General features: G+C 34.3%; 1 protein-coding gene across 6 annotated transcripts in view; it reads right to left on the bottom strand.

Annotated features, from left to right (window-relative positions):
• The window catches only part of PCNX1 (pecanex 1), a 204,777-nt gene that overhangs the window by 97,080 nt on the left and 81,644 nt on the right, over nt 1–26,053 (bottom strand). For 2 of the 6 annotated variants that reach the window (XM_039469162.2, XM_039469161.2), the window contains exons 8-12: nt 24,979–25,163; nt 12,831–12,921; nt 10,670–10,727; nt 8,982–9,199; nt 2,713–2,866 (exon numbers count right to left, since the gene is read on the bottom strand). In XM_039469162.2, coding sequence (XP_039325096.1) covers nt 2,713–2,866; nt 8,982–9,199; nt 10,670–10,727; nt 12,831–12,921; nt 24,979–25,163 — 706 coding nt within the window. The remainder of the gene's footprint in view (nt 1–2,712; nt 2,867–8,981; nt 9,200–10,669; nt 10,728–12,830; nt 12,922–24,978; nt 25,164–26,053) is intronic. The other 4 variants (XM_074393052.1, XM_074393050.1, XM_039469163.2 and 1 more) reach the window with 3 other exon arrangements.

Consider the following 26,053-nt stretch of genomic DNA (forward strand, 5'->3'; position numbering starts at 1 on the left):
ATCCACCATGATCAAGTCAGCTTCACGCCAGGATGCAAGGCTGGTTCGACATATGCAAATTAATAAATGCAGTCCATCGCATAAACAGAACCAGTAACAAAAACCACATGATTTATCTCAATAGATGCAGAAAAGGCCTTCAATAAAATTCAACACCCCTTCATGCTAAAAACTCTCAAGAAACTAGGGACTGATGGAAAGTATCTCAAAATAATAAGAGTTATTTATGACAAACCGATACCCAATATCATACTGAATGGGCAAAAGCTGGAAGCATTCCCTTTGAAAACCAGCAGAAGACAAGGATAACTTCACTCACCACTTCTATTCAGCACAGTATTGGAAGTTCTGGCCAGGATACTCAGGCAAGAGAAAGAAACAAAGGGTATTCAAATAGGAAGAGAGGAATTCAAATCATCTCTGTTTGTAGATGACATCATTGTATATTTAGAAAACCTTATCGTCTCAGCCCAAAATCTCCTTAAGCTGATAAGCAACCTTCAGCAAAGTCTCAGGATACAAAATCAATGTGCAAAAATCACAAGCATTCCTATATACCAGTAATAGACAAACAGAGAGCCAAATTATGAGTGAACTCCGATTCACAAATGCTACAAAGAGTAATAAAATACCTAGGAATACAACTTACAACAGATGTGAAGGACCTCTTCAAGGAGAACTACAAACCACCGCTCAAGGAAATAAGAGAGGACACAAACGAATGGAAAAACATTCCATATTCATGGATGGGAATAATCAATATCGTGAAAATGGCCATACTGCCCAAAGTAATTTATAGATTCAATGCTATCCTCATCAAGATACCATTGGCTTTCTTCACAGAATTAGAAAAAACTACTTTAAATTTCATATGGAACCAAAAAAGAGCCTGTATAGCCAAGACAATGCTAGGCAAAAAGAACAAAGCTGATGGCATCATGCTACCTGACTTCAAACTATACTACAAGGCTACAAACCAAACCAGCTTGGTACTGGGACCAAAAGAGATTTATACACCAATGGAACAGAACAGAGGCCTCAAAAATTATGCCACATCTACAGTCATCTGATCTTGAACAACCCTGACAAAAATAAGCAATGGGAAAATAATTCCTTATTTAATAAATGGTGTTAGGAAAACCAGCTAGCCATATGCAAAAAACTAAAACTGGACCCCTTCCTTACACCTTATACAAAAATTAACTCCAGATGGATTAAAGACACAAATGTAAGATCTAACACCATAAAAACCACAGAAGAAAACCTAGGGCAATACCATTCAGGACACACATATGAGCGAAAACTTCATGACTAAACACCAAAAGTAATGGCAACAAAAGCCAATATTGAAAAGTGGGATTGAATTAAACTAAAGAGCTTCTGTACAGCAAAAGAAACTATCATGAGAGTGAACAGACAACCTATAGAACAGGAGAAAATGTTTGCAATCTACCCATCTGACAAAGGGCTAATATCCAGAATCTACAAGGAATTTAAACAAATTTAAAAGAAAAAAACAACTCCATCAAAAAGTGGGCAAAGGATATGAACAGACACTTCTCAAAAGAAGACATTTATGTAGCCAACAAACATGAAAAAAAGCTCATCATCCCTGTCATTAGAGAAATGGAAATCAAAACTACAATGAGATACCATCTCATGTCAATTAGCATGGCGATCATTAAAAAGTCAGGAAACAACAGATACTAGAGAGGATGTAGAGAAATAGGAATGTTTTTGCACTGTTGTTGGGAGTGTAAATTAGTTCAACCACTGTGGAAGGCAGTGTGGCGATTCCTCAGGGATCTAGAACTAGAAATACCACTTGACCCAGCAATCCCATTACTGGGTATATACCCAAAGGATTATAAATCATTCTACTATAAAGACACATGCACATGTATGTTTACTGCAGCACTGCTCACAATAACAAAGACTTGGAACCAACCCAAATGCCCATCAATGATAGACTGGATAAAGAAAATGTGCCACATATATACCATGGAATACTATGCAGCTATAAAAAGGGATGAGTTTATGTCCTTTGCGTGGACATGGATGAAGCTGGAAACCGTCATTCTCAGCAAACTAACATAGGAACAGAAAATCAAACACTGCATATTCTCACTCTTAAGTGGGTGTTGAACAGTGAGAACACATGGACACAAGGAGGGGAATATCACACACCAGGGCCTGTCAAAGGAAGAGGCACTAGGGGAAGGATAACATTAGGAGAAATACCTAATGTAGATGACAGGTTGATAGGTGCAGCAAACCACCATGGCACATGTATACCTATGTATAACAAACCTGCACATTCTGAACATATAACCCAGAACTTACAATAAAAAAAAAAATCTACTACTGTTAAAAAAAAAAAAAAGAGCAAATTCTTATTTTAACAAATACAATTTTCTTTTAATACAAAAAAAGTTTTTAGAAAGTTCTAATTTGCATAATTAAAACTTCCATAAATTTACATATTAAAACATAATCTTAATTATTTTTAAGATTTATATCCCCCCTTTTGTTCTCTACACATTTTATGTAAACGTCCAAGAAATATAAGCCTAAAAATAATTCTTACTCTAATTCAGTAAATTACAAAATCTGCCTTACTCTAATTATCTTACTCTAATTCAGTAAATTACAAAATCTTCTGCCTTTAACACAAATATAATTCCACAGCATGAAAAGAAAAGATGCTGGTACCTTAAGTAGTGAGTATTGACAACTGGCTATGACCAGGCAGAACTGGAAAACCCAGATATCTCTGAAGAAGCCTTGTATGAGAAGAATAGATCCCAAAAAAGCCACGAGAATAGCCAGGATGACAGCTAACACATTTTCCAGGATCTCACGATTTCTACAGATATAAAAACTTATGAGTAAGTATATCATAAATATAAGAAATTAACTGAATGTTAAAAAGGGAAGGAAAGACATAAATATGAAATTCATAATAGCTGAGATGTCTTTTTGGTACTGAGTTTGAACACGGTTTTAGATCATACTTAAACTAGTTTCATATGGACATAACATGAATTCTTACATACAAATAAAACATGCTACAGTGAACTGTGGAGTTCCAATTACATAACATAGTTTTAATTTCTATTTTAAAAATATTACTCTCCTTAATATCTGCTTTTCTGTTTCATTGGTTGCAAACAGCTAACCAACTTGGATGACAAATAAAATATGCATACAAAGAATCAAGCTATGTTTAAAAAACAAAATCTCAAAATAGTTTCTAGAAAATTAAATTTAAAACATTTGTTATTTGACAAAGTTGTAGCAAAATTGTGGCACTAAGTGATTTCACTTCCCCCATCTCTGAATCATCTGAAAGAAATAGAAATTCACTTATTAGAATTACTTAAATATGGGCTGTTACATATCTTGAGAATAAAGGTAGGGACAGACACCTCTATCTGCTTCTATCAAAGTTGCTAAGACAAGTCTATGCTTTATTAAACTGACACTGTAAGAGAAACAATATGATGCTCAAAATTACATATGTGTGTGTGTGTGTGTGTATATATATATATATATATATATACACGTATATATATAAATGAAGATTATTTTTATGTCATACACACACAAGAATCTATCTCATTACTTCCTGGGAAAATTTTATTCACAAAATGTTAAATAAATACATCCTTTAGTATTTCCCTAAAATACTTTTAAGTCATATTTTTAAAGTATTAAAAAATGAAAAAATGCTCAGCACATCTGCTACATAAAGAAAGCAGGATAAAAAACCATGAGCATAGAAGGATATAAGTTCTGCTATTAAAAAATTAAACATATAGGTTAAAAAGGATAATGTATCAAAAATAGCATTACTAATGATGCTTCTTTCCATGGAAGAATTATGGTTTGCCTCTGTCTTCAAAACTTTGTACATATTTAAATTTTCTACAATAAGGAATTACTTTTATAATCATAACAAAAAATTTTTTTATTAACCCAATTCCATATTTATCACAATCAATTGGGCCTAAAAATAAAATTCATAAACATCTTTGTACTATTTCCTTTAATGGTTCTACCAGATAAAAAAGTTCAATAGTATTTCCAAATCAATACGTTACTAGCATTTCTATTGGATTTTAGGTGGTAGTTAGGCAATTTCAGATTTGCTAAATCCAATGACCTCTTTTCAATCCTTGGCCTGCCTGAATAGTGCCTCCCTTGTCATTGAACATGTCTTGTCTTGTCTTTAGCTTTTAAAAAAATTTCAATTTTGATGAGTCCAATGTATCAATTTTTTTTATTGATCTTGTTTTTGGCGTCATAGCTAAGTAATTTTGTCTAATCCAAGCTCATAAAAATTTTCTCCTATGTTTTCTTTATTTTCCCAGAAGTTTTGTTTTAGGTTTCATATTTAAGCCTATAATACATTTTCATAATGTGGCACGAGGTAAGGCTACAAGTTCCTTATTTTTATTTGCTTGAGATGAGATTTTGCTATGTTGCCCAGGCTGGTCTCAAACAATTCTCTCACCTCAGCCTCCTGAGCACACACCTCTGCATCCATCTCTATTTTTCTACGTTAAGTAAATCCAATTGTTCCACCACCATTTGTTGAAAAGGCTATCCTTTCTCCATTTCATTCATCTGAATATTATTTTGATGCCACCTGGGCCTAGAGTTTTCTTTGTGGTATAGTTTCTAAACTAAGTAAGTGGTACAATTTCCACTTACTTAATACATATAAGACAATTAAGGTCACGTACTTCTTTCAGAATGAAATTTCATAATTTGTCTTTCAAGAAATTTGTTCATTTGTCCAATGCTGAATTTATTTGCATGTAGCTGCTCACAGCATTCTCTAATTATCCTTTTAATACCTGTACAGTCTGTAGTGATATCATAACTCACATTCTTCATATCGGTAATCTATGTCTTTCCTCTTCTTTTTTTTTCTAGTCAGGCAGGCTGAAGGTTTATCAATTGATGTTCTCAAACTTTTCATTTCCTTGATTTTCTTTATTGTTTCTCTGTGTCCTCACTGAATTGTTTTGTTCCTTACTATTAGGTTTCTTTTGTTTACTTGGGCTTATGTGCTCTTGTTCTTCTAGTAAGTGGAAGTTTAAGTCACTGATTTGAGACCTTTCTTTTCTAACCAAGGTGTTTAGTGCTATAAATTTTCCTAGGCACTGCAGGTTAGTGGCATCTACTAATTTCTCTCTTGACATCTTCTCTAATCCATGTGTTATTTAGAAGTGTTATTTAGTTTTCAAATATTTGGGGATTTTCCAAGGTTCTATTTGCTTTAATTTACCATTTAATCCCACTACGTACAATTGGACAGTGGATCTTTTAAAATTTACTGACTCTTGGCCGTGCACGGTGGCTCAAGCCTGTAATCCCAGCACTTTGGGAGGCCGAGGCGGGTGGATCATGAGTTCGAGAGATCGAGACCATCCTGGTCAACATGGTGAAACCCCGTCTCTACTAAAAATACATAAAAAATTAGCTGGGCATGGTGGCACGTGCCTGTAATCCCAGCTACTCAGGAGGCTGAGGCAGGAGAATTGCCTGAACCCAGGAGGCGGAGATCACGCCATTGCACTCCAGCCTGGGTAACAAAAGCAAATCTCCATCTCAAAAAAAAAAAAAAAAAAAAAAAAAATTTACTGACTCTTATATTATGGCTAAAAATATGATCTATCTCAGTACATATTCTGTGAACAGTTAGGAAAATGTATATTCTCTTGTTATGGGTGTAGTATTCGTTCCGTAAATGTCAACCAATTTAGGTTGGTTGATAATACCGTTAAAGTTCACTACATATCCTCACTGATTTTCTAAATAGTCTATCAATTATTTAAAAAGAAATGCTGAAATCACCTATAACTGTGGTTTGTCCATTTCTTTACTTCTATTAGCTTTTGCTTTATAAATTCCAAAGCTCTGTTTTTAGGTATACAAACATTCAGGACTGTTAAATCCTGTGGATTGACTCTTTATCATTATGAGATGGCCTTTTTTATCCTTGGTAATATTCTTTGTTCTGAAATCTACTTTATCTTACTTTAATACAGCCACTACAATAAGCCTTTCGTTAACGTTAGCATGGTATAGCTTTCTCCATCTTTTAACCTATTTGTTTGTATTTTGTTTTGGTAGAAACTGGGTCTATGTTAGCCAGGCTGGTTTTGAAAACTGGGCCTCAAGAGGTCCTCCCACCTCAGCCTCCCAAAGTGCTGGGATTACAGGCATAAGCCACCACACTAGCCTCTGTTTTTACAGTTAAAGTACATTCCTTGTAGGCAGCTTGGAGTTGAGTCTTGTTCTTTATCTAATCTGCCAAGTCATTTGTTTCCTATTTGTCTCATCTGTTCTTTGATCTTCTTCCATTTTATTGATTAACAGTAATTGTTATAATCCATCTTATCTCATTTTGACATATTAGCTACAAGTCTTTTGTTATTTTAACGGTTGCCTTAGGGTAGGTTTTGGTAAGAATTTTTAAAAATATGTTTGTACAGACAGGGTCTCACTAGGTTGCCAAGACTGGCCTCAAACTCCTGGGCTCACAAGTGATCCTCCTGCCTCAGCCTCCCAAAGAGCTGGGATTACAGGTATAAGCTACTGTGTGCAGCCTAGGGTTTACAATACACATTTATGACAGTCTTACCTTCAAAGCTATATCATGTCACATACAAGAAACTTACAATAGTATGCTTTTATTCCTTCCTTCTCTGTCTTTGTGCTATTATCATAAATTTTACTTTTACATGTTATAAACCACACAAAGCATTATTTTTGTTTAAACAGTTTAAACTCTTAAAGAGATTTAATTAATAAGAAAAAATCTTTTATATTTATCCATGTAGTGACTTACCATTTCCATTTATTTTTGTTCCTTTGGGTAGACTCATATTTCCATCTGAGATAACTTTCCTTCTGCCTGAAAGACATCTTTCAACATTTTTTGTAGTGTGGGTCTGCTCATAAAGAATTCTTCCCATTTTTTCTAATCCAAAAATGTCTTTATTTCACTTTGGTTTTTAAAAGATATTTTTGCTATGTATAGAATTGTAGGTTGACAGGGTTTTTTTTCTTTTCAATGCTTTAAAGATGCTCCTCTACTGTCTTTTCATTTCATTATTTCCAACAATAAAAATAATGTCTTCCTTATCCTTGCTCCTCTTTTTTTCTCTTGCAATTTAAAAAATTTTTTCATTGGTTTTGAGCAGTTGTGTGTATTGGTGTAGTTTTATTCAAGCACTTTATGCTTAAGGTTCACTGGGCTTCTTGAATGTGTTCATAGTTTTCATCAAATTTGGAAAGTTCTCCACCCTTATTTCTTCAAAATCTTTTGTCTCCTTATTTCCTCTTGTAGTTGTCCCACAGCTTTCTCTCATTTTGTTTTTATACTCTTTTCATTGGGGACAGTGGGGAGAAGACTCTTCTTTCTGTTTCATTCTGGATAGTTTCCACTGCTATGTCTTCGAGTTCACTAATCTTTTCTTCTACAATGTTCAATCTACCATTAATCATATTCAGTACATTTTTAATCTCAGAGATTATAGTTTTCAGCTCTGTAAGTTTGATTTGGGACTTTTGAAAGTATCTTCTATGTCTGTAGTTTTTATATTTTTCTTTCTTTTTTTTTTTTTGTAGTTAACTTTTTAAACATTTGGAAAGCAGTTATAACTGTTTTAATGTCCTTGTCTGCTAATTCTAATATCTATGCAAGCTACAGTTTGGTCTCAACTGATTTATTATTCTTGTTATAGGTCATGTTTTCTCACTTCTTTGCATATCTGGTCATCTTTGACTGAATGCTAGACATGCTGAATCTTAACTTGTTGGGTGCTGCATATTTCTGGATTTCCATAAATCTTCTTAGACTTTATGTTACTTGGAAGCAGTTTGATCCCTTTAGGTCTGTGTTTTATGACTTGTTAGGTGGGCTGGAAGTAGTGCTCCTGCTAGGGCTAATTATATTCCCCACTTTCAAAGATCTTCCTTAGTATTCTACACAAGGTACCATAAAATATGAATCATAAACATCTCTAATCTGGCTGATAGAGAAATGTACTATTTCCAGTGCTGTGTGATTGCCAGCAACTGTTCCTCTATTCCTTTTCACATGGCTCTTTCCCTGGCCTCAGATATTTTCCTCACATATAGGAACTTATCCATACTCTGTCAAACAGTCAAGGTGACTCAATGCATATCTCTAAGGTTCTCTCTCTAAGCAGCTCTCTCCTCTCTGACAGTCTGTCCTATGGGCTCTAACTGCCTTAGTCTCCCTGGACTCTTAGCTCTATCTCCTTAACTCAGCAAGTCCTTAAGTCAGCTGGACTCTATTTCAGTTCTCCCTTCCTGTCTTGCAGCCTAGAAACTCCCTCAAAGTGTTAAGCTGGGGCAATTGTAGGGTTCATGTTATTTGTTGCCATCTCTCAGGGATCACTGTCCTTTTCTTTCTCATCTCCAATGTCTTGAAAACCACTGTTTCATGTACTTTGTCTATTTTTGGTTGTTTCACATGGGATATAAATCCAGTCCTATTACTCCATGTTGACTGGAAGCAGCTGTTGGTCACTAAGTTTGTTATACAGTAGACTCAGGTGTTTTCCGTTAATATAGGAATGTTAAGAAACAGAAACAGAATCTTCCTCTTATAACTGTTATATATTATTTTGGATTATATTACCTATAACCTTAAGATCATTAACATCTCATATTCTTTGGCTTTTGAGTAGCAGTTGTATGACTCTCATTGATAACAAAAATAATTTCTTTGTATAAAGTACTAAAATTGCAACAAAAACATTTTTAATGGATTTAAGATAGGCAATGTTTAGAAGCCCTATTACCTTAAGTTTCGTCTCATGAGGACAAAAGCAGAAAACATTTCCCAACATGATAACCACTTAAAAACCTCAGTGGGTAATTAAGGACACTTCAACTTAAAATCTACATGTATCGTTAATGTCATAATATAATCTCACCTATCAAACAGGGCCAAAAGTGTGAGTCTGTCAAAGTTAATGCCAATCCACAGCTGGGGTAGGATCCAAAAACGGTAATAGTGTTTAACCTTTTGGGCAGCTTCTTCTGTTGGGCCATAAGTAGCTGCCAAGTCAGGGCTTAGATCAATGTCCTGTTGCTCCAACAAATCTGTATCAATGGTCAATAGTCTATTCAATCGAATCTGTGGGAGAGAGAGCTAAAAGAAAGTCAGCATTGAAAGGCTTAAAATACTTTCAATATTTATTAAATATGTTCATTCAAAAAAAATCTTCAAGATTCAAGAATTACTCAATTAGCTTATCAGTTATCTAAGCCTCTTAATTTTCTTCTCTAGTACACTCTTTTTTTTTTTTGGAGACGGAGTCTTGCTCTGTCACCCATGATGGAGTGCAGTGGCACAATCTCGGCTCACTGTAACCTCTGCCTCCCGGGATCAACCAATTCATTCTCTGCCTCAGCCTCCCAAGTAGCTGGGATTACAGGTGCCTGCCACCATACTTGGCTAATTTTTTTTTTGTATTTTAAATAGAGACAGGGTTTCCCATCTTGGCCAGGCTGGTCTTCAACTACTGACCTCGTGATCCATCCGCCTCAGCCTCCCAAAGTGCTAGAATTATAAGCATGAACCACTGCGCCCAGGCTACTCTTTATGAATATGATTACCAGAAACCATAGAAGGTGACAATAGGAAGTGAACTAAAACAAAATAAATTAATCAATAAGCCTTTTGTAAATCATTGACTAGAAAAGTTTTTAAAACCTTAAGATTTTCTCAGAGAATGCTTAAGAAAAAAATCTTAAGATTTTGTAACTGTATAGCTAGCAAATCCATTAAAACCACTTATTGTGAATCGTTAGTGGCTTCTATTCTCCCTGTCATCTTTATCATCTTTTCTCCTTAAGCTCTGAACCTCATTATCAGTGTCAAATCTGGGCTCCACTGCACTGGAGCTGATGGCAGCAACTTTATTTCTTCCCATAGTTTCTTATAATTGTTGTTAACTATATTTCCAAATCCCTTGCCCCTGTTTTTTTTGCTGTTTTTTGTTTGTTTGTTTTGGTAGGCTGTTCACTTGAGGCTACATAAGAAATTACTATACTACCTTTCTTTTAACTTTAACTCATCCATGCGTGAGTTTACCAGTTTCCTTTTCCCCTGAAAGCATCGAAAGTTAACTGTATCTGCCATAGTACTAGGCAGCATTTCGCTACCTCAAGACTCCCCTTATCATTTAAAAGTAGAAAACAATAAAACAATGATCTTCCCATGTTTGCTTTCCTATGGAGTTTCCAGGAATACACTATAGCCAAAAAGTAGGGAGGGTTTTACTTTTCAAACACATATCTGGGTACAGTTGAGAAAATTTACTTTCTATATCTAACACAGCCATTTCTATCTCTAAGCACTGACAAATACTTTCCAAAATAATTTTTAAAATACTCTATCCCAGGGCTTCTTAACTTTGTACTTTTGTTTCTTACTAAAGGACTTAGAAAAAGAGAGCCACTGGAGGACAAAGACAGCAAAGGTGATTTTACCATAGTTTGCAAAAAATTTTTTTGTAACTTCATCAATTTTTATGGCTTTCATAGTTAGCTATATAAACACATATTTCATATTTAATCTGAAAACACATCATCTTGTAAAAAGAAGGGAAAAACCTACCACATCATGTGGATAAAATCGAACTGAGGTAGAACTGGATACATGAGAATCTGTGTCACTAAAATAAAATAAGAAAGACTTTAGGGAACAGTTTGTCAAACAGAAAGAAAAATATATCCTTTAACAATCAGATGAGATTCACATATCTTCACTTTTCCATGTTAACTTCAAAATGTAAAATAGCATTTTCCTAGAGTTGTGATAAGAGCATAGCCTCTGGTTCAGTGTCTACATTCAAATCTCTTCAAATGAGTAAGATCTTGGAATAGTTACCTACCCACTTTATACTTCCATTTCCTCTTCAGTAACATATAACAATAGCATCTGTATCACAACATTCTTGTGAAAGTGTTTAAATGAGATAATCCAAAGAAAACAATTAACATATTGCTAACCAGTAAAGACACAATAAACTTAAGCTATAATGTAATAACCTACAACATAATTCAGTTTCCACAGTTCAGTGATGTTTGGATTTTAAAACTTGAGACTTTACCACATTTATGGTATAAGAAATTGTTCTGCTGAATTACATTAAACACGGTAACGGCGTTTCTATCCCTCCATCCTCCTACTGTTTCCACTGTTACAGAATCAGGGTAAGAGTCCAATTTAATAATTTTTTTGAGAGAGTGAATTCTGAAACTGGACCAAAGGAGCTTAAAGAGCATAGTCATCTATATGTTCTACTTTTTCAGCATGTGGAGCTAAATGACTGCAAGATCTTACTGCTTTAAAAGGTCCCTCAAAACAAAAAAATAAGTAAACTGCCCATAGATGTGTAATATGTAAATAGACATGATGTATTATTAAACAAGTCCTAAAATAAGAATCAATAACTCTTGAGGGAAAAGACAGCTAATTAATCAAGAATAGGCTTCAAAGTGCAATTTGAATAGATAAGCAATAAGATCAAAATTTTAGAAAACAAAAATTTTAACACCTTCTAAAACTGTAATTATGTTTTATGATCAAGATTTCTAATTTATTTGCTCTTCTGACTTCCTTATCTTACAAATTTCTTCAGAAGGGGGAAAAGAAAAAAAGCGAAAGGTAACATATGACATACACTTTAAGAAATTCTTCCTTAAAGCTAGTAAATTTAAAACAAAATGAAAGCTGATTATTTAAAAAGGTACTTGACCAAACACTTACAGGGAAATAAAATTTTTAAATTACATAAAGAAAGAGAACTAACTGATGGGCTTGAACTTAGTTATGTAGGAACTTACAAGAAGAGTTAAGTCCTGATTGGCTTTAATACATTATACAATATATAGAGAATGTGAAATTTACAACTGAATTTGACACTGTGGGAAAACACTGTGCCACTATAAGATCTTCGGAATATTTTGATTTAGCTTTAAAATACAGAATAGCTTTTATTTTAAAAATAATGCTTTCTGCCGGGTGCGGTGGCTCAAGACTGTAATCCCAGCACGTTGGGAGGCCGAGGCGGGTAGATCACGAGGTCAAGAGATCGAGACCATCCTGGTCAACGTGGTGAAACCCCGTCTCTACTAAAAATACAAAAAATTAGCTGGGCATGGTGGCGCGTGCCTGTAATCCCAGCTACTCAGGAGGCTGAGGCAGGAGAATTGCCTGAACCCAAGAGGCGGAGGTTGCGGTGCGCCGAGATCGTGCCATTGCACTCCAGCCTGGGTAACAAGAGCGAAACTCCATCTCAAAAAGAAAAAAAAAATAATAATGACAATAATAATGCTTTCTTTTTTCCACAGCAAAAAAATTCTACCTTAAGTTTTTAGAAACAAATGTATTGTGACAAATTATTACAAACAATATAAAGATGTTTTCAAAATAAATCTTATATCTGACCTGGTGACTATATTTAACGATGCATTAAATACTTGAAAATCACTAAAAGAGTAGATTTAAGTGTCCTCACCACAAACAAAATTTTAAGTATGTGAGGTAATACATGTTAATTTTAGTTGAACTTAGCCATTCTACAATGTATACATACGATGTTTCAAAGCATCAGGTTGTATGCCATAAATGTTTATAATTTTTATTTGTCAATCAGAAACATTAAAAAAATTATAAAAACAAAAAAATTAACTTTTATAGTTCTAAGCTTAAAAACATTAAACATGGTAAACATATGAAAGTACACATGCTCCTAATGTGGCTTCACACATACCAGATATTAGATGCTCTTCTTGCTGCCGGTTCAAAATTCACAAGTGACATATCACAGCCACCAGTCTCATACAGCGTAGAAGAGAACTTACCTAGCAAATAAATGATTATTTTAAAAAGCCATTAGAATACTAAGAATTTTTCCTTCAAGACATGCTAAATTTTGTAAGTTTTTACATCTTAAGAAAATACACTATAACATTTTTTCAGAAATATTTTTAAAACAATAATTTACATGTAATTCAGCATGATGTGAGTTAAAAAGGAATGATGGACAGTAGGGTAAAACATCAACATACACAATCAGGTATTAAGGAAGGGACTCAAGTCAACTTTGCAATATCAATCTCTTTTTTCTTTTTCCCACAGCACATTCTCTATTCAAGTGATCATATGAATGAATATAATGTTAAAAGTCACCTGACGACCACTTGAAGTGGGTGAGCAGCCATTTGCAAAGCTTAAGTTTGGAATCACGAAACTACAAGCCCACAAAATTGTGTGACTGCCTCTTGAGCTGTGTTTTCCAAAGTATCTAATAAAGGTCAATGAATCGAAAGAGCTAGTATTGTTGGTGATAATTATATTACTTAATGAACATTACTTCTTGTATGTCTCTACCATAAGAGCTCTATGAAAAATTTAGGAACAGCAATTGCTACAGCCAAATATCACCATGAAACTAGTAAAAGGTTTAGAAATCATATTGGTTGCAAATGAATATAGTTTTTTAAATTCTCTTAAGATGAACTTTATAATATAAAATGATTTCTGATAATGAAATTTTTAACTCTACATACTTCCTGAGATGTATTCTTCCCCTTTGAGGATCTATGGTAGCCATATCAGTGATGAAGAGGGAGCATAAATTAATTAATATAAATTTCCACGAAGGCAATGAAATGAGGTACACAATTTTGCAACCATTTTGTCTAGTCTAGAGTATTGTTTGAGTATTTATGAGGTTTTTATTTTATTAGCTGGAATTAATGAGGTTAAAAATAGGAATCTTAAAGGACAATGTTGACTTGATGGCAAGGCTAAAAGTCAGATTTTCCCATGCCTACAATGCAGAGTGTGCAATTGGGATTTTTTATTTAACTGAAATACTTGAAAAAAATGCTAATAAAAGGAACCCATAATGTGCTAATATGACTAAGGGTTTATAGAACATCTCAAGCATTACTTTATTCTTTAAAAGGACTAGAACCAGAAGATAAAATACTTTAACGAATTGAATTATTTGAGTACATTCTATGAATTATGAAAGTTATGGTGTTTACTGTAGCCACATTTTTTTTTTTTTTTTGTCAGAATAATATACTCTTGAGATAAGTTTGGGGAAAAAAAAGGTTTCCTGTGAAATGCTGAGTTCATTTGCTGTCTTTTTCCAAGGTGATTTAGCATGTGAATTATTTAAGATTCCCCTACCCCCGTCTTTTAATCATAAGTCATTCATCCTTAGCACCTCTAATAGAAACTAGATTAATGAGCTAAAATGAAATTATACAAGCTGTCAACTTGTCTACTTTTTAGATGTGTCACCGAAAGCTTTTTTTAAAGTGGTAGAGTAAGTTACAGAAGTTGCTACTGAAAAAACATTAAAATACTGACTCAAATAAAATTAAAAATTTTTAAATTATACTTCTTAATGCTCTTTTCTGTATTCATTTATTGGATAATCAGTGATTAGCTGTGCTATTATAATAAACTTACATTAAGAGAAAAAAGAACTACCTGCTCAAAATCATGGATTGCATAAATGCAGAATTATTATTAATCTACATTAAATGACTAAGTCATAGATTAACAAAGAATGCTTGGTTACTGCATGTGAAACTCAGTAAAAACTGATTGCATAAATGTACTGTTATAATGTAATTTATATATATTTTAGAAATGTTAATTCTGATTCAATAGAACTTAAATTGTTACAGTATTTCTCAGCATTTAAGCTTTCCTAAGGATTTTTATTAACATATAAGTTCTGTTCTTGGTATATTAAAAATAATATGTACCCGTAACAAAACAAACTGAAGATATTATCTTTGTAATTTTCAAATGAAATAGTAAAAGAATATGATGTCATTATACTACCATGTTGTCTTTTATGTATAAATATCTAGTATTAAACTTATATAGAAACAGTTGCGTTTTAAACAAACATAAAGAATGCAAAAAATGCTTTTCTAGACAGAGAGTTGAAAAAATTGAGTAGTTCTATTACTACCTAAATTTACAATTCTGAATGATTCTATGCAAATTGCTAACAAGTAATAAAATCTAAAAATTTAAGCAGAAGCATAAAATATGTCTAAAAGGGAGGCTATGATTTGAACAGAAGTACATGACTTCAACAGTGCTTTTATTTTTCCTTAAGGGGCTTTTGTCTGTCTATTAACCTTTAGAAACATGTTCAGGTTCTTAAAAATACTCATGGCACTTGTCAGAACAAACTAACATTTTAATAAGGCTTCATGGTGTAGGCCCAACTTGACTCCAAAAGCACAAATCTATGTCCCTCTTTTATCTTTGAGTTTGGCAAGTTACAGCACTTTAGAAGTACCACCTTTTACTTTGAAGATAAACACATCAGAAAAAAATCACACTAAAGATGTATTTTAATGAGCTAATGTAACCTACTGAAGGCAGCTTAAAAAATAACCAATCAGAAATAAGTATATATTATTATTGTTTTATAAAGATTACGTTAAATTTGTATAAGTTTTCTTGGCATACATAGCAATTTTACTATTTCTTTTGAGATTAAAACCACCATATTTAAACTTCAGATCCAAAGTAAAACTGTGTCATTAAAATACCCCTATTTTAATATTATTCTGCATTAAGAAAAATACTTCAATACCATTTTTTTCTAATAAATAGAAAAGAAATCAGATCAAAGAAATATGTCCTCCTCACATAAATCTGGATTACAAACTAAGGCATCTCATCATGATTCAACTGTAACCAATTAATTATATCTGACAGAATGCCTCTGTTATAACTTAAGGAGAAAAAAAAATCAATTTCAACAAAATAAACAAGATTAGAAACTTTAATTTCAGACTTGTAAAAATTATACTGGCCAAGAGACTTTATCTCTAAAAGACACATACACAAAAAAGCTGATACACCAGGCTTAGTAGCTCATGCCAGTAATCCTAGCATTTTGGGAGGCAAGGCAGGAGGACTGCTTGAGCCCAGGAGTTCAAGACAAGCCCAGGCAACATGGTGAGACCTTGTATCTACACACACACATATAGACACACACACATACAGACACACACACACACACACCAGCTGGGTGTGGTGGCATGCACCCATGGGCCTAGCTACTTGGGAGTTTAAGGTGGGAGGATCACTTAAGCCCAGGAGGTTGAGGCTGCAGTGAGCTGTGTTCATGCCACTACCCTTCAGCCTGGGCAAGAGAGCTAGACCCTGTCTCAAAAAAAAAAAAAAAAAGAAAGTTAAGATACCTAGCATTTCTTAGTTTTGAATACTCAATAGTGACTGTTACTGTCCATAAAATCTGTTAATTACACATCACCATTTTTTGAAGTAGTATTTCAAAGTAACAACTATAGGTCAATAAGTAAGTGATGAGCAACAAATAGGAAGATGAATAAAATTGGATACTGATTTAAGACAAAGGATACTTGAAGCATTTGCCTAGAGCCATGAATGGTGCAGACAGCAAATTCTGATGAACATTCACAAGATACTGACAGAAGTCATGGAAAATTAATGGGATTCTCTAACTTGTCCTATCAGTAAAAGTCCTCACCACACATCACAAAGTTGAGCACATCAAGAATTTTAAGAACAGTGCTCATCTAAGAAACTTCCATTGTACTTTTTTTTTTTTTTTGAGACAGGGCCTCACTCTGTCTCCCAGCCTGGAGTGCAATGGCACAATCATAGCTCACTGCAATCTCAAACTCCTAGGCCCCAGGTATCCTCCCACCTCAGCTTCCTGAGTAGCTGGGGCTACAGGCACATACCACCATGCCTGGCTTACTTTTTAAAAATCTTCTGTAGAAATGGTGGTCTCTCTATGTTGCCCAGGCTGGTCTCGAATTCTTGGGCTTAAGTAATCCTTCTGTCTTAGCTTCACAAAGTGCTGGAATTTACAGGTGTTAGCTACTGAGCCCAGCCTGTTGTATTCTTGAGATCACTCATTTTTCTAAAGATACCTACATGTATCTTGGAAAGAGGTGGTTACTAGAACAAACTATCTATAGGGTTTTTCTAATCCGCCAAGTATCAACAACAAAGGAGGTCTCTTAAATTTCCTGAATAATTTTCTTCTTTAACCTCGTATCTCCCCCACCTTCCCTTCATTCTGTGTCCTTTAAGCCTGATGCACCGTCTAAACTGACTTCTCATTTTTTTTAGTATTACTCATAGGGCAGAGAGGGACTACAAGAACAAAGAGATACATGGGCAATAAATGTATAAAGTGAGTTTTTAAAAGACGTTTGGGGGACCACATATAATCTACATGACTGAAGTATTCAATAAGTATAAAAAATGCTTATTTCTGATGGAGACAGCATTGTGTTCATAATGGAATCTCAATGAATATACTATTATACTTTTAAAGAGAAGGACTTTAAGATCAATTCTAATTTCTTGGATAGCACCTCCCTTACTATCATAAGTGGCAACTCAGTTTTCACCCAGACAGAAATTACTCACTATATTTCTGCTTACTGGTTAATGTAGCAGTCCCCAGCCTTTCTGGCACAAAGGACCAGTTTCATAGAAAACAACTTTTCTATGGATCCAGGGGATTGGAGGATGGTTTCAGGATGAAACTGTTCTACCTCAGATCAGCAGGCATTAGATTCTCATAAGGAGCAGGTAACCTCGATCCCTCATATGTGCAGTTTACAATAGGGTTCATGCTCCTATGAGAATGGAATGCTGCCACTTATCTGACAGGAAGCGGAGCTCAGGCGGAAATGCTTGCTCCCCACACCCTGCTCACCTGCTGCTGTGCAGCCTGGTTCCTAACAGGCCACGGATCCATGCCAGTCCATGGCCTGGGGGTTGGGGACCCCTGGGTTAATTGACTTGTTTCTCCCTAGATTAGGGGAGAAATAAAGGGGTCAGAAAACTTTTCTGTGAAGGGCCAGATAATACATATTTTAGGCTGCATGAGCCAGATAACCTCTGTTGCAACAATTCAAGTCTACAACTGTAATATGAAAGCAGGCACTGACAACATAGAACATAAACATAAATTTTATTTATTTATAAAAACAGGTCAGTATAGAGCTGGACTTAGCCCACAGGCGGTGGTCTGCCAACACCTGTCCTACACCAAGAATCTTAGGCTCCAAAAACTTCTTTAATTCTCATGATTCAATGGAAATCAAGTCATTATGTACTTGTAACTTCAAGTTTCAATATTTAGAACAAGTCTTTTTCTTAGTATGTGCAATGCTATTCCAGCATTTTAAATCAGAAGAATAAGGAAAAGGATAGGTATAAGAAGAAAGTCTGGTTTAGAAGACAGCTCTGGGGAACTGGTAAGGAAAGACAGATAATCTCTACTGCTTGGCAACTATAAGAAAGATTTACATATTGATATATTTTACTGACATGGCTATCTAATTATCTAGTTCTGCATTAATAAAATATGCCTTAGTTAATTGCTAAAGCTCCACTCTTGCTTGCTACTCACCAAATCAGCTGAAGTTTCCAAAGGTGAATGTACAAGTTCCTATTTTGCTGTTACTTCATTATCCACTCACATTTTATTTCAAAAGACAAGTGCTTCTTATTTGGGTAAAAGAATCCAAAATAACAATACGGATGACAGGTAAACAAAAAGACAAGCCACAGAATGGGAGAAAATATTTCTATCCAATAAGTAAGTTGTATTTAAAATATCAAAAGAACTCATACCTCAATATTTAGAAGATCAACAACACAATTTTTGTTTGTTTGAGATAGAGGCTTGCTCTGTCGCCAGGATGGAGCATAGTGGCATGATCTTGGCTCACTGCAACCTCTGCCTCCTGGGTTCAAGTGATTCTCCTACCTCAGCCTCTCAAGTAGGTGGGACTACAGGCACGCACCACCACATCCAGCTAGTTTTTATATTTTTAGTAGAGAAGGTCCATGTTGACCAGAATGGTCTTGATGTCTTGACCTCATGATCTGCCTGCTTCAATTTTTTAAATGAACAAAGTTTTGGACATACTTCACAAAAAAGATATATATATATATATATATATATATATATATATATATATATATATGTATCTGGCCAATAAACACATCAAAAGATGCTTATTATCTTTAGTCATAAATTTAAATTTAAACTGCAATGAGTTACCATTATATACCCATTATGTCTACAATCCTACAGGCCAATGAAAGCAAATGTGGGCCAAGAAAGGGAACTACTGGAACTTGCTGGTGGGGATGTAGAATTGTTTTCAGAAAGGCAGTTTAGAATCACAATAGCCAAAAACAGGAAACAACACAACCATCACAGGTGAACAGATAAGCAATATACAGCCTGTTTATACAATGGAATTCTCAGCAGTAAGAAAGGACAAACTACTCACACATTCAAACAGCACGATGAATCTCAGAAAGCATTACAAACACTACAGGAAAAGTACATACAAAAGGCTGTATACTATATGACTGCACTTAAATCAACTGATAGAAGAGGCAAATCGTAATGACAGAAAACAGATTAGTGGTTGCCTATGACCAGAGGCAGAGGAGAGATGGACCGCAACAGGGCACAGAGAATCTTCTGAAGGTGATGGAAATGCTCGCCTCTTGATTAAGGTATTCGACAGGTATACCCATATGTTGAAACTCTTTGAATTGTACACATTTAACAGATGCCATTTATTGTACCTAACTTATATATCCATAAAATTTATGAAGAAACAAGAAAATAAGATTGACCAGGTAAGAGTCTAATGAGCAAATAACAGCACGCAGTCAGTGAAATTGCCACCAGATGCTAAGATTTGGGGGAATTACATTGGTATTTGCTGTTCTGTTTCATGGTTTCATTTAAAAAAATATTACTCATCAGAAAATTAAAAAGTGGTATATAAAAAAAAGTTCCTCGCTATCCAAAGAGCCACTGCCAAGAGCATTTTCTGTGTTCCTCTGAACAGAATCTCCCCTCACTGAATTCTGAGCTTTTGTCCACCTAGTTAGAGACATTTTTCAGCCTCTCCTGCAGCGAGAAGTTGCCATGTGATTATGTATGACCAATGAAAGGTGGGAGAAAATGAAAGGTACATTTTCCAAATCTCACTCAGGAAGATAAAGGCTAGATATCCTTGATCTTTTCTACTCCCTCCTCACTCCTGTTTGCTGGAAAATGCCAACAGCTACAGCAGGCACTTTGGACCAGGCAAGAAAGCCCCATGTGAAAGATAATGTAATCCATTCATCTGACAGAAATGGCTCCCATTAGACTCCCAATGGTTCTCATGAGAGAAACAGAAATTTCTCTTTTATTTCAATGATTTTGGGAGGGTCTCTCCTTGAAAGAATCTAACATATATTCCAACTAATGCATATACTAACAGCTTTAATTTATAATCTTAAGAATGGTTAATGTTAGAAAGCAGATAATCTAGTCTACTAATTCAATGAATTATTTACAACATACTAGCAAGGGACAAATTAAATATCTCAACCTGTCCCTGTAAGTTTCTGTAAAATTCCTAGAGCTAGTCAGGTACCCAAAACTATTTGAAATAATATTCTAGTACTCTTCCCACAATAACAATGACAAACTTCTGAGCATTATCCAGGAGATGAAGATAAGCATAGATCAAATTCATCCAGGTTTATTTTTAACTTATAATATTTGTGGTGATCCTTCCAAACTCTGCATAAACTACAACTTTCCATAAATTAATTAATAATATATGTCAAAGCCCCAATAATGTATATTCCCCTTGACTGATAATTCCATTTCAACATTATTTATCCTAAGAAAATAATCACAGCAACTGTTCACGAAAACTTACATAATGGACATTCAGCACAGTCTTCATTACCATAGGAAATATCAGGAAACAATGTGAAGACTAACAATGGGATTAGGTAACTAGTTAAATTATGTAGTATTTTATCAACAATGACAGAGATGATTATATAACAAGCTTACAATTGCCAAGCACTGCTGTAATTGTATGCTTAATACATATAATCCTCACAATAAACCTAGGAAGTAGGCATTATTTTTGCCATCCTTTGATAAATCAAGAAACTGAGGCACAAGGCAAGACAATAACTTTCCCAAGATCACATAGCTAATAAATGGTAGAGCACAGATTTGAAGCCAAGAAGTCTGACTCAAGAGTCCATTATATTGTACTGCCTTTCACGTACATCTAAGTGACAAAAAACTATGCGGCCACTTAAAAAGAAGTCAAAGAGGACAGGCGAGGTGGCTCACGCCTGGAATCCCAGCACTTTGAGAGGGCCAGAAAGGTGGATCATCTGAGGTCAGGAGTTCAAGATCAGCCTGAACAACATGGTGAAACCCTGTCTCTACTAAAAATACAAAATTAGCCAGGCATGGTGGCGTGCACCTGTAATCCCAGCGACTCAGGAGGCTGAAGCAAGAGAATCGCTTGAACGCAGGAGGCGGAGGTTGCAGTGTGCTGAGACTGCATCACTGTACTCTAGCCTGGGCAACAGAATGAGACTCTGTCTCAAAAAATAAATAAATAAATAAAGTCAAAGAACAGCTAATAACATGAGTAAAACGTTCAGACTAAGTGAAAAAAGCAAGATACAAAACTCAAACAGTAGCACAGAAGTCACATAACATGATCCTAACTCTATTTTTTTTTAAAGTGCACATACACATATACATTTAAAAAGACTGGAAGAAATAAATTACAAAATACTAATAGTAGATATCTCTGCGTGATGAGACTGAAGATGACTTAATTTTCTTCATATTTTCCAGTATTTATCAACTTGTATTTCTATTGTAAGGATAGGAAAAGCACATTTTAATTTTACCAAAAGAAAGTAGAATATAGTCCTTAAACATTTTAATACTGCTTCCTTTGAAATATAATGAAGGCTTTTTATTGTTTCAATAAAAATAAACATTTTACATTCATTTATATATACTTTGTTGTCCCTCACCTCCCCCCACAAAAGGATCAAAGAATGGAATTTGATATTTTTTTTGTATTCAAAACAATAATAAAGAACAAAATCAAGGTTGTTGTAAAAGGACATAATTTTTCTGTTCAAATGAATAAAAATAATCTACCATAACATAAGGAACTGAGGTATAAACTCTAAGGTCCCTTACAGTCCTCTTACTCTGTATTAATAGTAACAAGGAAAAGTACTTATAGCTCAAAACGCTACATAGTAGCATATACAATCTTTTTAAAACACCAAGACTAACTCCAATAAAAATCACTGAAAGTATTGTAGATCACCTGAGTCTCTGCTTTTTAAAGTAGAAAAGTTAAAAGCTTCCAAATTATGTTTCTGCTATAAATTGCTTAATAATAAAGGCAATGTTGCCAGGTTTCCTTCAATAATTCTGCAGCCAACTACATTTTCAAGTTCACAAGCTCTAGAATAAAGCTGATTACCTTAAAGAATACCTCGTTTGTCAATCCTTACACTGTTATAAAACAAACAAACAAAAAAAACCTAAGGAAAATCAATTCAAACATCGCTTTTTAAAAATCAGATACATTAAGAAAGTCAATCAGAGAAATACTACTCATGATATATATGTGCTTTATAATTACATCTTGATAAATATAAAACTCTCTTGTCCTCATCTCTTAACATTGTAAAAGTAATTTTTAAATTTTTCACATAAAATAAAAATAGTAATAATTTCATATATAGTTTCAAAGCACTTCCTCACCCCTGACCACTAATTTCATCCGCAGGAAAAAACCACAGTCAATGTTTCCTGTTCTATCTGATCTCATCTAGAACATTTTGAGATGCTGTGTTACACATTAAGAGTGTATGTAACTACCAACTATAATGGCATGTTTCATCACTGCATCAACTTATTAGTCTTAATTTATGACAGGAAGCTAAGATTAGTAACTGAGAATTAATTCCCAAATTCTACATAAAAGATCAGCAGATATAAAATGGAACTTCAAGGCTACCTGAGTTCAGAGTCTCTTGTGTGACCTAATCTGGGCATTACTAAGTTACAGCTTTTTTTATTTAGAATTTTTGTAGTTTAATTCAGAAAACAGCATAAAATCAACAAAAAATAGCAATTCTAATAAAAGACCAATCAGAAGAAAATTAACCATTAATATGTGGTCTTTAAAATAAAGAACATACTACACTGAAGAATTTGAGAAATTCTGATAGAAATATTCTTTTCAAAGACGTTAACTTGCCAAACTCATCTACCACATAAGTCATTTGAACCCAATTTTTTTTTAACTAGGTTCACATGGAAATGAAAGCTATAAATAAGAAAGGAAACCATGTAAGTTTTTCCTTTTTTTTGATACAGGTCTCACTCTGTCACCCAGGCTGGACTGCAGTGGCACGACTTTGGTTCACTGCAAACTCTGCCTCCCAGGTTCAAGCAATTCTCGTGATTTAGCCTCCTGAGTAACTGGGATTACAGGTTGCGCCACCACACCTGACTATTTTTTGTATTTTTAGTAGACATGGGTTTCATCATGTTGGCCAGGCTGCTCTCAAACTCCTGACCTCAAGTGATCTGCCCATCTCAGCCTCCCAAAGTGCTGGGATTACAGGCGTGAGCCACCAAGCCTGGCCTAAGTTTTTCCTTTTAAAATATGCCGCTTATATTCAAATTCTAAAATGAACCACGATTAACAATTTTGCTTACTAAATACAGATGATACAAGCACTTTCTCCTCTGCTGAATAAGCTACTAATAAAATCCTCGTATTGCTATCTTCAGTGAATTTTTCCATGATGTCTAATGTAACCTTTTTCCATGATGTCTGGTAACCTTAAAATGCAACAGAGAAATAAGGATTCTCAGGGTTTAGTATAGGAAATGGACATGGTTATCTACTGTGACACTATAAAATAAAGATGTAAAAAACACAGTTTAGGAAAACTATGTAGGCTTGGAATTAAACAATGTCTGATTCAGAGTTTTCTTTAATCCAAAACAGCATATGGATATGTACATACACAAACATATGCCCTCAAACATATATGAGGAGTATGCATATATGTTTCATATACATTAATTATGCATATGCATGTATCTGCACATGTAAAAACTGGTTAAAATTTTTAATAGAAGAAGCTAAATTTGGAAGGAAGCAACCCTTTCTAAACGTCCTACTTTTAGGGAATATCATAGCTAACTTTAACATATTTGAGTATAAAGTACTGAAGTCATTCACATATTTTCATTCACATAATTCACTGCTAATTAAAATCATGTAGAAAATTAAATCACACAACAAAAATATTCCAGCTTCTCTACCAACTGCTTTAAGTTCAGTTGCAGCTGATTTTCAGAATCTTTTTTGGTCAACTTTATAAGCTTTAAAACAGATATACACTCCATTGATTGTTCTGTGCTCATTATTACTAAGCATTCAATTTGGTAGCATTCAAATACGACAGAGCAAGACCTAGTTTAAGGTGGCAGTTAACACAAAAGATAAAATCCAAATTTCAAGACAATATCTTGAATATCCTCCAGCAGATGCTAAAGTAAGAGGGTTTTTTAATCTTCAGAACTGGCAAGGCAGTTCATACATAAATATTTTCAATAATTGGCATGTAATTTAGAATGAGACTATCATTAAAACTTGCTTAGCAAATTTTTTGAGCAAACTAAGAATTCTTATGGAGGAAAATCATCTACTATTTCCTTTTATGCTTGAGCTGATAAAAGTCTAAAACTCTGAAAGAGATTAAAAGGAAGTCTTTTGTTTTAGCTGATAAACTACTATAAAGCCAATGAGGAATGAGATGGTGACTGTAATTTTATATTCACAGATTCACAAATCCTTTGGGTTAAGCAAAGAGATATAGCAATATAAAGTTCCAAACTGAAGCTATCTCAAAACAGAACTGCTTGTCACCCATTATCTGCTACATTATAGATTTTGTATCATCAAGATTACATAAGGCCTGCATACCAAGTTCATCCTGCAAACTGCTACCGCCTACAGCAGACGCATTGTCATGTGATGCTTCTAAGTGGACACTCCCATTTCTCACCAGCAAGGAGGCACTAGCACTGAGCACTGCAGCCTGGGAAGGGGGGCGGGACTGGACTTTGACCTGGGCTGTGGACTGCTGGCCTTGCTGACCATCTTGAAGGCTAGGAAAAAACATGGATTGGGGAGACGTTACAGGGGAGAAAAGAGAAAACAATACCTAGAATGAAGTCAATATAGAAAACTGATTTCAAAAACGCACTTTTTTCAACATGACCTAAGAAAGAGCCAACAAACTTTGTAAAATATACAGATTACACTGACAACTTAAATCTTCTGGTCCTTACAAATTTGATTTGAAATGGCAAATGCAGTCAACATTAAACGTACATGTAAATTGGTCTTTTTCCACATCAAGCCAACTAAATTCTACTATAAGGAAAAAGAAAGCAGCAAAAAAGAATCATAAGTACATTCAATATATGTGTGCTGCAGCTGGTCCCCAATGGATAAGCCCTATGTTTCAGTTAAATATACATTTTCATTTATAGCCTTGTAATGACCCTAGAATTGTGCTTTCAAATATTCTGAGATCTCAAATTCACAATAAAACAAGTTTACATGCACTTGAGAAACAAAGAATCTTTATCAAATGCAACCAAAATAACAATCTTGAATTTAAAAAAAAATCACAAACTAGTGCAAGAAAACCAGAATAACTGACTCAACCAAGTGAAATACAAATGGCCATGGGATATAGTTAGAAGTAGAATTAACATAAAGTGTTATCTATAAAAAGTTTACATCTTTCTGAAATAAGGCCACATGATTTATGTACAAAGTATTAAACAGTTATGTTCCCTTAACAAATTTTGTTATTTCCTCTTCCAAACCATATTCCAGTCTCACATGGATCCATCATTTTAGAAAATCTTTAAAATAATTTGGAAACTAGTAATTTCTCAAATGATATTAGGCCTTTCTAAGTTTGAGAAAAACTTATAAATACTTGGTATTTTGAGATTAAAAACTTATTTATTAAGAATTTTAATAA

This window comes from Saimiri boliviensis, chromosome 2 (assembly GCF_048565385.1).
Source record: "Saimiri boliviensis isolate mSaiBol1 chromosome 2, mSaiBol1.pri, whole genome shotgun sequence".
In the NCBI taxonomy this organism is placed as follows: Eukaryota; Metazoa; Chordata; class Mammalia; order Primates; family Cebidae; genus Saimiri; species Saimiri boliviensis.